This window comes from Panthera tigris, chromosome C1, assembly GCF_018350195.1.
Source record: "Panthera tigris isolate Pti1 chromosome C1, P.tigris_Pti1_mat1.1, whole genome shotgun sequence".
NCBI lineage: Eukaryota > Metazoa > Chordata > Mammalia > Carnivora > Felidae > Panthera > Panthera tigris.
The window spans coordinates 90,946,612-90,962,252 of record NC_056667.1 but is presented as its reverse complement, the minus strand read 5'-3'; the positions used below and the strand labels follow the sequence as shown (position 1 = coordinate 90,962,252).

At 39.9% G+C, this 15,641-nt stretch overlaps 1 protein-coding gene and 1 long non-coding RNA gene across 5 annotated transcripts in view; one reads left to right on the top strand and one right to left on the bottom strand.

The window, feature by feature from the left end:
- The window catches only part of VAV3 (vav guanine nucleotide exchange factor 3), a 356,891-nt gene extending 346,628 nt beyond the window's left edge, over positions 1-10,263 (top strand). For all 3 annotated transcript variants that reach the window (XM_007090051.2, XM_042998088.1, XM_042998089.1), the window contains 2 exons: positions 7,231-7,382; positions 8,038-10,263. In XM_007090051.2, the coding sequence (XP_007090113.1) occupies positions 7,231-7,382; positions 8,038-8,079 (194 nt within the window). In that variant the 3' untranslated portion in view covers positions 8,080-10,263. The remainder of the gene's footprint in view (positions 1-7,230; positions 7,383-8,037) is intronic.
- LOC122241543 lies at positions 3,361-12,249 on the bottom strand. 2 transcript variants are annotated; one of them, XR_006221769.1, is made up of 3 exons: positions 12,120-12,249; positions 7,215-7,354; positions 3,361-4,092 (listed from the first exon to the last, which is right to left on the bottom strand). It is a non-coding gene; the product is annotated as an uncharacterized LOC122241543 (long non-coding RNA). The 2 variants fall into 2 exon arrangements; XR_006221770.1 differs by having other exon boundaries at positions 7,215-7,307.
- Positions 12,250-15,641: the final 3,392 nt, after the last annotated feature.

The following is a 15,641-nucleotide window of genomic DNA, read 5'->3' as shown; positions in this document are numbered from 1 at the left end:
GGGTATACGTTTCAAATATTATTAAAAGTTGAGTAGATTTTCATTTGCTCATGAACATGAATGGCGTAATCAAGGAGAGCTAAAACTTCAAAGCAACGTTTCACTAGCCTTGCCACAAAAGTATAGGCATCAAATATCAATTCTCTAGCACTTTTTATTCTACACTAAACACTCTGTTCTTCTTTTCTTGACTGATACACTTCTGTGTTCGGTGGTTCTGTCTTGTCAGTCAAGTCTCAGAACTGAATAATATTCACTAATGATTTATAGCTTCTATTCTCAGTTTATTAACAGGTAACTTCTGTTTCAGTTAGAGAATGTTTGTACTTTAGGTTTTGTTTAACTTGGAAAAGTTGATAAATAATATTTGACTGCATCCTTAGTAGTTCCTAATGAGGAATATTAAGTCACTAAAGTATGAGCCATTCACTTCATAATGCCCCATCAATGTTAACCCAACTGAGCACCAGGTATGAAAAATAGCCAGAGAAACCAGCCTGAATGTGTTGATCTCTCTGAGTAAACTTCTCCTTTGTTTGTGCTAATAAGGAGCTCAAAGTGTTTGAGAAAGGAGGGAAGTTAGGTCCTTAATTAAAGCTTGCAGTTTGCGAATGACGACTCAATGATAATGTTCTCAACATAGACTTAACATTGTCTCAGAGGATACAGATATGAATAAAAAGAGTTGTTTCTCTCAAGAAGCTTCCCAAAATAATGTGATGTACTAGCAGATAGGCTATCTATAATACTAGGTGGTGAAGTGAGTATGAGCCCAGAAAGTGAAAGGAATGGGAGATAATCATTCCCCCAACATCGTCATTTGAATACACTGTTACTCGGCTGTTTCTAGTTCCATTCCAGGATATGCACCTGCCAATAATTCTTCAATTAGCGGCATCTTGGTATGAGAGAAGGAGTTTGATGAAGAAAACATGTATTTCTATATGTGTTTTGAAATAGGTGGATATGTTCTCGGTAAGGATGTAAATATGTTTTGCAGGTTAAGCCATTCTGCAAAAAAAAATTTTTATCAAATACTTTATTCTGACATCATTTACATCTATATTTAAACCCATACTTTCCAAGGGAAACATGTTGTTTTATACTCTTGTCTCTGTAGATGCAAGACATTCAGATGCTATTTTGGCAGCTTTTGAGAATTAAGGACCCAAAGGCAGTGAAAATTAATGTATAGGAAGAATGGCAACAGTAAGTCATGCTACGATGTATAGAAAACTAGAAAGCATCCCTACCAATTTTTAAAATATTTGGCTGAAAGCTATACACTGGGTGGTAGGAGAAACTTATTAACCTTTTACCCCTAAGAGGATTCCTCAGGCATACAGTATGCTTAATGCCAAGAGATGTACAGTATTTAATAGCTGTTCAGCATCTCAGAAAAAATTAGTTATTGTAAGAATATCATCAATAGATTATGGTTCTCAGAGATCCTGGGGAATAAAACCTGAAAATATTTCACATTCTTTTCTTTGTGTTGTGCTGGCTTTTGTTGGAGGTCTTTTTGAGCAGTTAAGTGTGCAGAAGATGAGCTAAATGAATAGGAGGAGGAGACATAAGGAGCTTGCAAAATTAAATATCCTGCTGAGACACTTGTCCATTCAGCAGCTTCAGTGCTTAGCACTGGGCCCGATCCTGTGGAGAAGCAGAAGCAGTGTAAGAGTTAGCCTCTGCTCTCCAGAATCAACAACTTTTTGGAGATAGAACACAGGAGCACATGCAATAATTAAACAGTAGAGCCAGGGATGTAAGTGCCTAGAGATGACTAGAAAGAATAGGGAAGAAGACAAGTGTTGTTGGGATTGGTCATGGAAGACTCCTGGAAAGGGCCTGAGCAGAGCCTTGGAGACAAGGAGGTTAAGGTTAGCAGAGGCAAGATGGAGGAGAAACATTCGAGAAAGAAACCGATACTGAGGGCCTTGGTGTGCATGCCCACCAGCTGGTCTAGGGGTAAAGAATTTATATGAGAAAATGATGGAATATTTGGTTAGAAAGACAGGAAACAGCCAGACTATAAGTAGCCATGGAATTCAGGGCAAGAGTTTGGATTTCCTAATCTGGGAAAAGGAATGATGAATCTTTGTCTATTGTGAGTAGCTGAGAGGCAGTATTTCATATGGAATGGAAAAAAATGTTGAAAGCAAAAAGACCAACTGGGAGGCAGTTGTCTTAGTTTAGAAATGGCGTAAGTACCTGGGTTGGCATGATGGAGCTGAGAATTTGGTGAAGGAATAACTTCATATTTCGGAGGAAGAAGAGAGTGAACAGGAAGAGGCAAAAAGCATACTGACTTTGCAAGGGTAGTTTGCAAAGAACACAAGAGTCATTGAAAAAAAAATGTGGAGGGTTGAGCTAGGTTATGGGGAGGGGGATCATGACTTTGGTTTCAGGCAGGTTGCATCGGAGATAGTGGTTTTCCTTCATGGCAGTGTCATGAAAATATCTGAAATCACAGACTGGAATTCAGATGAGGAGCCAAGGCATATCTTAGAATCTGTTTGTTCCCTTCACTGGGGAAAAAAATTAGTTCCCAGTGAAGCCAGTAGAGAAGCCAAAGCCTAACCCTGGGGGAATAGCTACCATTCAGCTAAGATTATAATATTTTAGATAAGATTGAGGAAGATTCCAACTGTAGCTATTTGACATGAGTGCCAGTGCTTATAAGGCTTTTAGGGTTAGATAAGAGACAAGGTAGCACACTGAAAGTGTGTATCTGAAACAGATTCAAGTTCACTCTGCATAGTGAGGCATTATCCATATCACTTCAGGAATGTTAGATATTTTTAAATTAGAGACAGGTTATCTGATCTAATGTATCTACCTGTTGAGATTATTTAAATTTCATTTAATTGTGTTTTCATTGATTTCTTATATCTTCCTTCTAGAGCTAACTTATCTCTTGTTATAGTTCAGACTGCTGACTTAAATTATCTTCATTAGAAATTTTGGAGAAATGCAGTCTTCTTTTATTACTTTATGGATAAATAGTCCCAGAGAGATAGTGAAGGATGGACATTTAGAAAGCAGTCCAAGGAGAAAATTCTAGTACCTGCCAGAAGGAATCTGTAGAATGGGGGTTCTAATTTAAGTTCTCACAACCATGGGATAGGAATCTTGCAGATTGTCAAGATACAGTTAGATGTGAGCCATTTTTCTCATTAGAGATGGCATCCCCTCTTGTCTCTAATAGTGTGTATAACATCTCAAGGAAATTAAACCAGTTATGTTGCATGGCAATAAATGAATTGAGCATATTGTAAAATTAGTTGTAATGGCATGTATCACTGAGTTTTAAAACAAAAATAATGTAATGTGGGAGATGTAATGGATTAGAAGAGAGCCTTGATTATCAACAAGGATATACTTCAGGGTAGGTTAAAAGTAAATATGTAAGGACATTCATGAGGAAAGTGTCTTATATGAGGGATCCATAGTCCATGGTTGCAAGAGCAACTGAATCTCCTCCAATTCCCACGGCCAGTCTACTTAAATAGGATCTGAGGATCCCCTTAATGAGTTACGACTGTTCCCAGGTATCAAAGAAGCCCTTCCTGACAAGAGTATAACTTTGGGAGAATTCTGTGGCTATCAAATCAGTCAATGGTCTGAAAGAGACAATCTGTATTGCAAGGTTATATGGACGCACTGCAGTTTGTTTAGCCCACTTTCACCTCCTCCTCGGTTATAGAAACTTTTGTTACAGTTTAGATTAGGTCCAGGTACAAGTAACAGAAATCTGAGAAAACACTGGCTTAAACAGGATAGACATTTATTTCTCATTCTCATAAAAACCTAGAAGTGGCCAGACCAAGGCTGGGGGAAAGGGCAGGTCACCTCTTCCATAAAATCTTCAGAACTCCAGCTTCCCTGAAGCTCATGAGCTACTGTCCTTAAAGCGAGGCCTTTCTTCTCACGGACCCAGATAGTAGCTTGTAAATTCCGTACAGCAGGGTAGGATGAACAACCAAAAAGAAAGGTGAATTCATGTGCCAGGGAAGGTACCACAGGCCACCTTCCAACACCCTTGCTTATTATATCGTAGTGGCAAGAACTTAGTCATATAGTTGCATAGACCTGCATAAAGACAGAGAAGTGAAGTCTTCCTTTTGGGCAAACTTGGCCTGGCCAGATAACCTATTGCAGGGATGAAGGGGGAGAATAAATATTGGAAGAAAATTTATAACCATGCCTTTCTTTTCCTTTGCAATGGCACCATGATATTAACAGGTAGAGTTTTATAACTGCTTATGGAGGTACCTAAAGCAGAGTGCTAGATGCAGAGCAATGCAGCAGTTATGAGCCTGGACCCCAAAGTCATACTGCCTAGGTTTGAATCTAGGTTGTTCTAAAAATATCAAAGGAAAGTGGTATTAGTACCTTCCTCTTTGAATTGTTGTGATGGCTAAATTAAATATTGAGTGTAAAACATTGAGCAGGACATTTAACACTTCAGAACCATTTGATGATTATTAGCTTTTATTATTAAAAGTAAAGTAAAAAGCTTCTGAGGGTAGTTTTTGCATAGAACTTTTCCATACATTCCCAAAATTTCCGGATGTATTTACTTGTCCAGGTATGGTAAGATTTGAAGCGATTTACATTTTTGTGGTAATAAATTAGCATGTGCATGCTTGGTTAGGGGTTGGGGATGGTTTCTAACAAATTGTATGAGTGTTTCCTTGACTTTCCTATGGGCTCTGCATGTTTCCTTGACCCTACTCTATAGGCTCTTACTTGTTTATATCAGTTTTGATGTGAAGCATATTTTACATTAAGAATTTACAGTCTCCTCTTTTCCACTGGTGTAGCAAAGTGGGAATTGTGTATCACATCAAAAGAAGGCCATCCTCGGATGGGAGGGGTTCAAAGATGGCACCATGGTAGAGTGGGTATGCTGTGTTCACCGCTAAAGGGATAGCTCTAAATTTCAGAACTAGTGTCAATCAAAATGTAAAAATCTGGCTTGTCCTTCATTTAGAAATGGTGATAGGAGAGAAGTGGGTGAAAGTGAAGCTTAATACTCCAAATTTGATGTGACCATTTTCTTAGGATTATAGACAACGAAATAGCTGTGTTGAGATTTTTTGCCATTACCTAAATGCTCTTTTGCTTCTCTCTTTTTCTTTCTTTCTCTAAGCCCCTTCTTTGTTCTGTGGGTTTTCTTTTGTAACTCCTCCAGACTACAGCTTTGTTCCCCCTTCTTCTACTCCTTTCTGGTCAGGTACTGCTTTACTGCTTTTATATGTCTTTTCAACTTGCTTCTGTTTGCAAATAAAATACTTTGACTTCTATGTGTAGCTTCTCATGTAGATGCATCTTCTCACAAATAGTCCCTAGAGTCCCATTCCCACCATGCAGTTTCCTCTTCTCTGTCATAGTCACCGTCTGTCATGACATTTCACTCTCCTGGTTTTGTGTGTGTGCTCGTGTTATGTATTTCCGTTAGACATTTTTTGTTTTGTCTTTTGGGGAGAGGTTGGAAAGGGTTGAGGGCTGAAAGCATAAAGCGGGAGATGAAGCACTCTATAAAATCATTAGTTTTCTTGAGGATCAGAAATTTTAGCTGAGAAAAGCCAATGCTTACTTATTCCCATTAAGAAAATAAATAGAACCCAATCCCAACTTTGTCTCCAAATATAAAAGTAAAACATATTTCATGTTGCTTGGAAGGATGACTGTGCCCATCAGTTTGTGTGTGGGCATTCTGGTCTTGATTTCAGTCATTAGTCTGAGAATTTAATGGCTGTTGATGTGACATGTAGGGGAGTACATTATGGCTAGGTCAAGTATGTTTTCTTACAGATTTTTAAAAATTAACCTGTAAGTCCCAATGGAATCATAACATTTAGTACTAGAAAGACCTTGGAAGTCATCTAGCATAGAGTTTTCATTTTATAGGTAAGAAAAGTGTGGCCTCAAGGGTTAAAAGACCTGCGCAAGGTCACACAGTTAAGGTGATGATTGGTTTTTCCGTCACAGGGGTGTCTTTATGTGCGCCAACTCTAAGAGTAGCGACCCGGTAATGGGACGGTTTTCAGTAAGAAAACTATTAAAGTGGTTTGTGTCTGAACAGTAAAATAAAATGACCCATTTTTACTCCCTTTACAGTTCTGAAATCTACAGCATTGCTATTCGTTTATCTTATGATGGACACCTGGAGACTAAAAAAAAACCCTGTCATTGCAGAGCCCTGAATAATAGGCTAGAGATCCCTGTCTCCACGTGGGCAAGCTCTTCCAGGGTAATGCAGGTCATAACCACAGCTGCCTGGGCACCAGGAACTGTTAAAAATATAGATGGATGGCATTTCCCATTTGTTTTTCTTACACTTGTGTTCCTCTCCCATTTAAGGTTTATAAAGTCCTACCGTTCCCAGGTGAGTGATTCTCAGAATCACTGCACGTATAATTGAAAACACTTTATAACCCCAATGAGCAACAGGTAGAGAAGTTAATATGAAATGTGTTATAAAACACTAGAGAAGAAAAAATGTACAGCTTGAATAGAGTTTTTCTTTCGGGGCAGGGTGGGTTAGGACAAGGAGTAAGTTAGCACTTCATTCCTTCAGTAAAGGTTTTCTATACCTACAGTATTTGTTTGAAAGAAAGAGGATAAATTGATGGTGTTTATGCATTCTTTCGGTGAAACCTGACTGAAGCTTCTTCACATAGTGAAACTCTATATGAAGCAACAATTGAGTTTGTCCCCAAGAAGTTTTAACCAAAAAGGGCTGGTTGGGGAAGGAAGAGCCTTTTAACTAGAAGTAATGACAATGACATGGATTCAATAGGAGAATTTCAGAGCAAAGCATTTGGTTGTTTTAAGTCTTAGTTGGAGAGATTATGAGATAAAAATGTAAACCTTTGACCTTAGAGGTTCTAGTTAGAAATAGATCATTGTGCCATCCGTAGGGAATGCATGCTGGTAATTTTAGGTTCTTTTCTTTTTTTTAACAAAAGCTAGTCCCTGTTTTGGGGTTCTGATGAAGAATGAAACAGAACAGTGGTTCTTTAAACTGCCTGAAATGAACTTGACCACACCAGACTGAATTGAAACAGCAACTCTGCTGCTTTCAAGGTCCTCCACCATTATCACTAGTCTGTAGTGAAATCATGGCTGTGCATTTGGATTGCATCTATAACATTCATCTGATTAGGTTCTGGTGGTCGTGGGACCACAGATCACTGCTGACTCACCATCATTTCCTTCCAGTGCTAAGTCCAAAAGTGCTGGGCATCGCCGTTGCTCGGTATGACTTCTGTGCCAGAGACATGCGAGAATTGTCCTTGCTGAAAGGAGATGTGGTGAAGATTTACACGAAGATGAGTGCAAATGGCTGGTGGAGAGGAGAAGTAAATGGCAGGGTGAGCTGTCCCTCTCGATGTGCTTGCGCGGGTGAAGGAAGGGGACTGGGCTGCTGTGGGCACCCGCCGTGGGGCTGGGGAGAAGCCTTCACCCCACAGAGCCAAGGCTCTGGACAGTGGTGGTGTTCCTCACTGAAAATAGACACTCAAGAAAAAGATGTTGAATGAACATGATTGTGGCATAAATAAAGTTCACCTAGGCAGGTTTGATGGCTTCCTATTTGGAAAAGGATTGAGGAACATTTCCATTCTTTTTAGTCCATAAGCCTCAGAGCATAAATTTTATGTGGAACATAGAATATTTATAAGAGCTGCTGATCTAAATTGGAAAGAATGGGGACATAGTACTCCTTTGTATCCTGTTCTATAGCAGAAATAGGGAGCGTTAAATAGTATAGCCCCTTAGTACACTTAATTTACATATTTGTCTGTGTGCTAGCACATTAGAACACTCTTTAGGCTTCTTTTATTCCTCTGTCTCCATCACTCATTCTGTCGGTCTTCTAGGGCAGTTAAATCAATCTCCTTTACCTACAGTGGCCATAAAACCCCAGTTTAATCGGGGTGTTATAAAAACTAAATGCTCTATTTGTAGAGCCCTTTGAAATGCCAGATGTGAAGTCATGTTGCTATGTTGGTTGCCTTTCTTTTTTAGGTGGGCTGGTTTCCATCCACGTATGTGGAAGAGGATGAATAAATTCCACTCCAGCGTTACACCCTGCACCAGAACTTTCAGAGAAGGGATAAACAGAAGCCTGCACAGCATTGTGAATTAACTGAAGTGTTTAAAAAGCCACATTTCTGGCTATTCAACATCCTCCCTCCTTTTCCCCTCCTAAGTCTTAATGCTGGGATTTCTAAAGATGCTGGTACTGACAGATTAATGGCTTGCCTAGAGCTGTGCAAGAAACAGCCTGCCAGTCTGTCATTGTCGGGGACTAGGGCACAGCCAAAAGCTTTTTTTTTTTTTCCCCAAAAGAGCCCTGCAAACACATTGGTTCGTATTTCTTTTTACCATGTGTGGTCAGGCACCATGAATGCCAGCTATCAGTAAATGGTGGACACACATTTACTTTCTTCTCACGTGCCATTCACCAGAATCTTTGATGGTACAAAGAAGCAGAAGTTTAATTTTGCTTTTCCCAGCATGAGGAAAAATCAGAGTCTCGCTTTTTGGGCAGCTTCCGGGAAAGGTCCAGCACTCCTTGTCTTAAATTGCTTCACAAGGTGACTCATCACCTGGCAGACACTTTTACCCCCAGATGTTACTCATGATAAAACTGAGGAGGCAAATGCTCAGGTTTGCTTCATAAGTGATATATCCCAGAGGGGTTTTAATTATTCATTGATGTTCTGATTATATTTGCAAACTTCTTCATATAAAAAAAAGTACATAAAAGAGTGTCTTCATATTAAATTTTCACAGCCTTCATGATTTCATAGAGTTATTTTGGAAATGTGTAATTCACTCTATGAAATAATCTTGGCTGGGTATGTTCTGGGTAATTTCAAGTAACCTGGGAAAGGTGGCATTGTTTACAGAAACAGATCAAGGGCTATAACTGATTGTAAGTCATTTTATGGAAGCAACATCTATTAACATAAGCTCCCCCCCCCCAAAAAAAGGACATATTTGTTGAATCTCACATTTTCCTGGAGTATTTACAGTAGCACAGACAACTTTGGTGAGGATTTTGAAAGGGAAGCCCAGCTGGGTCCTATATGCATTTCTGGGACAGGAGGGTCACTAAGACTTTTCTAGTCTTATTCACTGTGGGCTCCCAGCCTTTTACTAGGATCTTCCCACCTGCAGCCCCCTTGGGGGTGTCCGTTAACTGGTGGGAAGATCTGTTTTGCAGTGCATTTATTTGACCAAGCCTTTACTTTTTATGTGAGGAGGTTAAATATGTTCTTCCTGGGACATACAGAGTCCTTAGTCAAGACAGTCAGGTTAAGACACTAACTTGGCCCTTTGCTGATGAAATATTTTCTCCGTAGCAGAAGTCTTGTTCTGACAAGATTCAGAGTGTTTCATGTTTGAAGACAACCAAACAAAACATGAGAAGCATTAATTTAATAGAGCCAAACTAGGGACATTCAGTTCTGAAATTCTGGATCATCTCTGAAATGAGGTAGGTAGGTGTGGCCTGCCCTTTCCCCAACCCACTTTAATGTCAGAACTTAATGTTCAGTAGGACATATCCCCCTTCAGAGACCCTCGTGAGCTAGGACTTCTCAAAAGATAGATTCAGGACCTTTACCTCAGAATTATGTAAACTGTGATTGTGTTTTAGAAAAATTATTTGCTAAAACCAGTTAAGTTTTTGTATATGTGTAAATGATCACAAAAATGAATTTTATAAAATGTTCTGTACAGTAAAGTTATACCCTCAAGGTGTACTCTCAGAATGGATTCTTTCCTATGAAGTCTTACCTGCGATCCTGTGTCTCGGGAATGTTTTGTCTGTTACTGTCAGCCAAATGTTGTTACGGAGAAAGTCACTTCACACAAATTGAAATACTCCTATGTATAGTACTGTAGCCTATATTGTTTCTTTTATTGTTATTTTAGCCAAGAGACTCCCTCCCTTACAAATGGTGTTTGGTTTTCCTGTTGCATTTCATAGACCTGGGGGTTTCCTAGCAGAGGACATTAGAGCCCCTTTTCATGACATTGCCAATTACATCTTTGTCTGTGTTTAATACTTTGTATTGGAAATTTTAAATGCTGCGGATTTGTGTAGATTTCTAATACCAAAGACAGAAGTAAACGTTTCTTCCATATGCTTTGTCTTGCCTGTATGCAGCCATTGTGTAATATGGTGAATTAGAGTGGTATTTCACTTTGTAATATTTTGTAAATATGTCAATAAAATAGTTACTACTTGCATTACATTGATTTCTTGAGAGTTGAAGAGTCTATTGAACAATTCCATAATTCAACATCTACCTCATAATCAACAAGGGAATGGAAGCCCTAATTTTGATCAGATTTATGAAATCTGAAAGTTATGAACCTACAAGATATACTCAAGTAGTGGCAAATAATATCTACTGCTGTGTTCACTATGTGCCGCACACTGTTCTAAATGCTTTGTGTGGACTAACAACTCCAGAAGGTGGAACCCCATATTATCTCCATTTTTCATATGAAGAAACTGAGGCATCATGAGAGGTGGCAACTTGACCCAGATCATACAGCTGGTAAGTGTCAGGACTGAGGTTCCAACATAGGTAATCCGGCCTCAAAGCCTGAATAGCCACTACTACTGTTAGAAACATTTGCCTGTTTTTGCCTTGTAAAAGAAAACCTCCAACACATATTCCCTAGAGAGACTATGTCAGAGATTGACTTTTGTTTTTTTTCTGTCTTGATTCAAACTTTGCACAGAAAATAGCAAACTGCTAAACCAGAAAGGCACGGAGGCAAGTTTCCTTTGGCAGAGAAGGCCTGAGGATTGTCCTCAGTGGTGGGGGCAGGCTGGCTTAGGAGAGGGTGGGAGCCTGTTCTAAGGGCCAGGAAAGGCTTGTTCCAGGAGTACACAGTAGTATGTGCCTGACATCACCAGCACAACTGTGCTCAGAAATACAAAATCCCCCGATTTCCTTGTAGTACAGTGCGTTATCCAGCTCTCATGCTCTTTACTCAGAGTCTTTGGTGTCTGGTTTTTCTCTTCGACATATTAACATTTCGTGTCTCTTAGACCTTCCATCAAATTGTTACCATCCTCACCACCATTGAGAATTCATTCCCCCATTGTTTATTCGTTGACATGGGAACATATGCTTTATAACATTCCTGTATTTTGTCTTCCATCAAGTAGTTGAGGTAAATATGTGGATAATTAGAATTAGTCTCTTGGTGCTTGCTCTATTTGACAGCAGTATAGAAGAGCGGTAGGAGCTTGGCCCCACACATCAGACTGCATATGGGTGCATATCCCATCCCGGCCACACAGGGCCTCAGTCAATCAGTATAACAATGGCACCTGTTTCACAGGATGGTTGTGAGACTCAACTGAGGTTATATCTATAAAGTGAAAGAATGCCTGACCTGTCCTGAACCATTTTTGTCATCATTATCATCACTGTTGTCATCAGGCAGATTTGCTGGCAGATTTGGGTAGTTGCCATATTAATCTTTGAATTCCTTTAACATAATTCAGGCTCATTTATTGGATTAGGGAGCATAACTCTGCAGATTCTAAATTAGTCTCTCCAGGAAGGAAATTCAGCCATTTGATATCCTAGGAAGAGTAGGAGTTTTAGCATCCATCAGATCTGGGTTCAAACCCCAGCTGTGCCATTGACTCTTCTGAAATCAATTGTCTATAATAAAGGAATAAATATGAAGGATAAACCATAACATGTGAAAAGGATGCCAGCAAAGAGCCTGGCACATGGTGAGTACTCAAGAATTCTCCTTCCCTTTATGAACTGTAAAGTACTCAGCTTTTATTTTGAATATTGGAGCTAATGCTTTGTTTCATAGGCATGGTTTAATTTTGAGCTTATTCAAATTATAGATGGAATAAAAGGTGTTCAGGAAGATTAATATGCAAACCCACAAACAATCTCAGAAGTTGACTTTAATAGCTCCACATTATTTTCACTAGGAAAATGGAATTTTCACCCAGCTCATAATCATTTAGAGTCAGTCCATTAGTCACTTCATTTCTCACTGAAACTAGTTTTCTGGGATTGGGTGGACTCTGATGAGAAATGTTATGTACTCACCTCTGGCGGACTTTGGAAGGTACCTTATTGTAACTAATGGACAAATCCTAGAAAGAAGATCAAAAAGGAATCCTGTCTCTAGTTAGATGCCATCAATCAGGATTGGGGAAACAGCGACACAAGACCTACACAAAATTTAAAGCATTCTAGACTCTGGCTCTGTCAGAGAGTTCCAGAGTTTCTAGGCACAATGCAACTGTGGTAGGGTCCCCTCCCTATGAAAAAAAAAACAAAAAACGCTTTAAGGCAACCTGGTTATGTGCATACATGACATCCCTCAAGACCTTGTAACATGAGACCACTTAATCAGACTGCATGTTTGTATATTACCATATATGGGAGACAAAGAAGTAAAACAATACAAAAAACTACACAACGTGGCATTCGGGGCTCAGTTCTTTGGGTACAAATCCCAACTGAGCAGTGACTGCATGAATAAAGTTGCTTCCTGGAAAGAAAAGCCTCCGTGTCACGACTCTGTGTGAGAATCCTGCACAAATATAGTAACTCAGATGTTGAGAGGCCTCAGTGAAGAAAGAGAATGTACACAAAAGTCTCATCCTGTGCTTTATTTTTAATTTTTTAATGTTTATTTTTGACAGACCAAGCACGAGTGAGGAGAGAGGCAGAGAGAAGGAGACACAGAATCCGAAGCAGGCTCCAGGCTCTGAGCTGTCAGCACAGAGCCCCGACACAAGGCTCAAAACTCACGAGCTGTGAGATCATGACCTGAGCCGAAGTCGGATGTTTAACCAACTGAGGCACCCCGATGCCCTGTGCTTTACTAGATAGACACCAGGGTCCGTGTTGAATCCTAAGCTGGGGGAGGGTGAACTCCAGAATGGCTGATGTGTCCAACCTATCATCTGCTGGTAGAGCCTTATCCCCTTTTCCCAGCTGAAAGCACACAAGGTCTTCATCTCTGATAGGGAGGAGGTTAACTGGTTGAGTTCTCTTACTTCCATTTTAGCTTCCAGTTTTGTGAAGTTCTATTTTTCTTCATGGTTCAGAATAAAGAAATTAAAAGGCTTCATCAAAATGTGGAGGTTTTATAATATACCAGCCTTAACCTTGAAAGTCAAATGTCTGTCTGGTGGCAGTAACAAGTAATTGCATAATCATTTCCTGGCTGTAAGTGGCACGAAGGCAGCTTGGCGGGTCTGCCTTAGTCACACTGGTGACAGGGAGTACTGTGGAGTGGATTCTTGTGTGGGGACTTGTGGGCACCAACTTTAGCTTCTGTGGCTGAACCACTAAGTATGCTTTGAACTTTGACTCTAACAGTTGAGTTCTCTGTGGATGGTTACAACCGAACTTCAGAAACTGCAGCCGCTCACGCTAACACTGGAGATTGGCCAGTTCTTGGCTGGTGACATGACACAACCTCTCTCAGAATTAATTGCTTGGGCATGCGTGCTTCTGGACTCACCCCAGCACCTCCACCATAGCAGCAGTACATTTGAGTTATGACTGCTCTGTGCCCACAGGTGGTGGGCATGCAGATGGTCTACATTTAGTATGGATTATCCTCCTGCCAATAACAAAAAGTAAACATAAACATCCCTACATTTACAGTCTATGGCTCATGAAGTCATTTCACAGACTTCAGCTTATCAAATTTAGAGTAGCACCTGAAAGGCAGGTAGGCCCGCCTTATTCTCTTTCCATTTTAGAGATGAAGAAACTGAGGCTTGGTAGGATGATCTGGCCCTCCCAAGGCCAGACTGATGGAAACCCACAGATTGAAACTCTTGGCCAAGTTAAGACTCAACCCCAAGTGTCCTGGCTGCAAGTCAAATAAACACTCTTTATTCAAATACGATACAGCAAGCATGAGAGCTGATTTTTCAAAATTATTTCTACAATTCCTAGGGCCTTTCCTCTGAGAATCATTCAGGTAGCTGCTGAGATCCAAGGTTAGGTGGAAACATGGCTGGATCATAGCCCGTGCATCTTCTGCTGTCAGTGTGTACTGATGCAATTGAAATGTGTCAGTCTGTCTGATCAGAGAATACTTTTGAATTTTCTAGTGATTTGAACAGTCTCTCAGGAAAGGGTTTTTTGCTTTGTTTTCAATGATAATTTAAGATCTGTCTTCTCATTTGGATATTCTCTTTTTTGTACTTTTAGGCACAGGTAGAATACCAGATGTTTGGTATATATGATCTAATTTATCTAATTTAATCCTTTTAAGAATTCATCAAAGACTGATCACGAAAACTCTAGTCCTGGATGAGTGAATCTTCTACAGTAGGGCTAGATGTTAAGACTATTTGGCCTACTTTATTGTTGTATTTGACTTTTTGTCTAAGAAGCAACATGGACTAATGGTTAAGGCCTCATGAGGACTTAGAAACCAGACTGTCTGGCTCTACCACTTACTAGCTGGATGAGGTTGGGCAAGTTGCTTACACTGCTTGTTTCTCTATAGTTAAGAATGAGGTGATGATAGAACCTTATTTCAAAGGGTTTTTATGAGGGTAAATGAAATAATATGTATAAACAAGAGAGTTTTAAATTTGCATCTTGGCCACCATTTTTAATTAAAATTTTAAGGTAATAAATACAAAAATAAATGTTACAGATGTTAAAAGTTAACTCAGACATGAAAAACAAAACCTCTTTTGTATGTATATTGGCCTTTGGAAGAAGCATCTTGGTTAATTTCTCACATTAGTAATGCTTTAAGAATGATGTTTTAGGAGCACAAATCGAACATGGTGCATGGTATATTAGTTATCTACTGCTATGTAACCAATTACTCCAACACTTAGCAGCTAAGGACAACAAACCTTTATTTTCCCATGTTTTCTGTGGGTCAAAAATTGGAGTAGCTCATTGGTTATTCTGGCTCAGGATCTCCCATGAGGCTTTGATCTAGGGGTCAGCTACAGTCATCTCAGTTTCCACTGGGGGAGAGTCTGCTTCCAAGCTCACTTATGGGGGCCTCTCCACATGGCTGCTTCACAACATAGCAGCTGGCTTCTCACAGAATGAGCCAGCCAAGATGAGAGACTGGGAGCACTCAAGGTGAAAACTAGCCTCTTTATAACTTAATCTCAGAAGTGACAGCCCATCACTTATGTTCCATTCTGCTCTTCAGAAGTAAATTACTAAATCCAGCTCACACTCAAGGGGAGGAGATTGTAAAGGCATAAATACCAGGATGAAGGGATCACTGGGGGCTATCCTAGTGGCTGCTTACCACAGATGGGTAAATTGAAAGATTATTTAAGCCAAGTATGTGGTCTGTCTAAAGTGCCTGGGTTAGTTTGGAGAAAATTAGTTGACTAAAATTTAGTTCTTTGAAGAAAAACAATGTCCTAATGATTCCTTAAACCAACATTTACTGCATTCCAGGCTCTGCAGAGAATACAGGAGCACATAAGAGAGGGGAGTCTCCTTGGGGAGGTCATTTTCTTTATCTTTTCTTATTTAGGGAATGCCCTTCCAAGGCTCAAAGTGTCGAGAGAGGGAAAGAGAGAGGAGGCGGGGGCAGGGGTTGCGGCGGGTTGGGGGGAA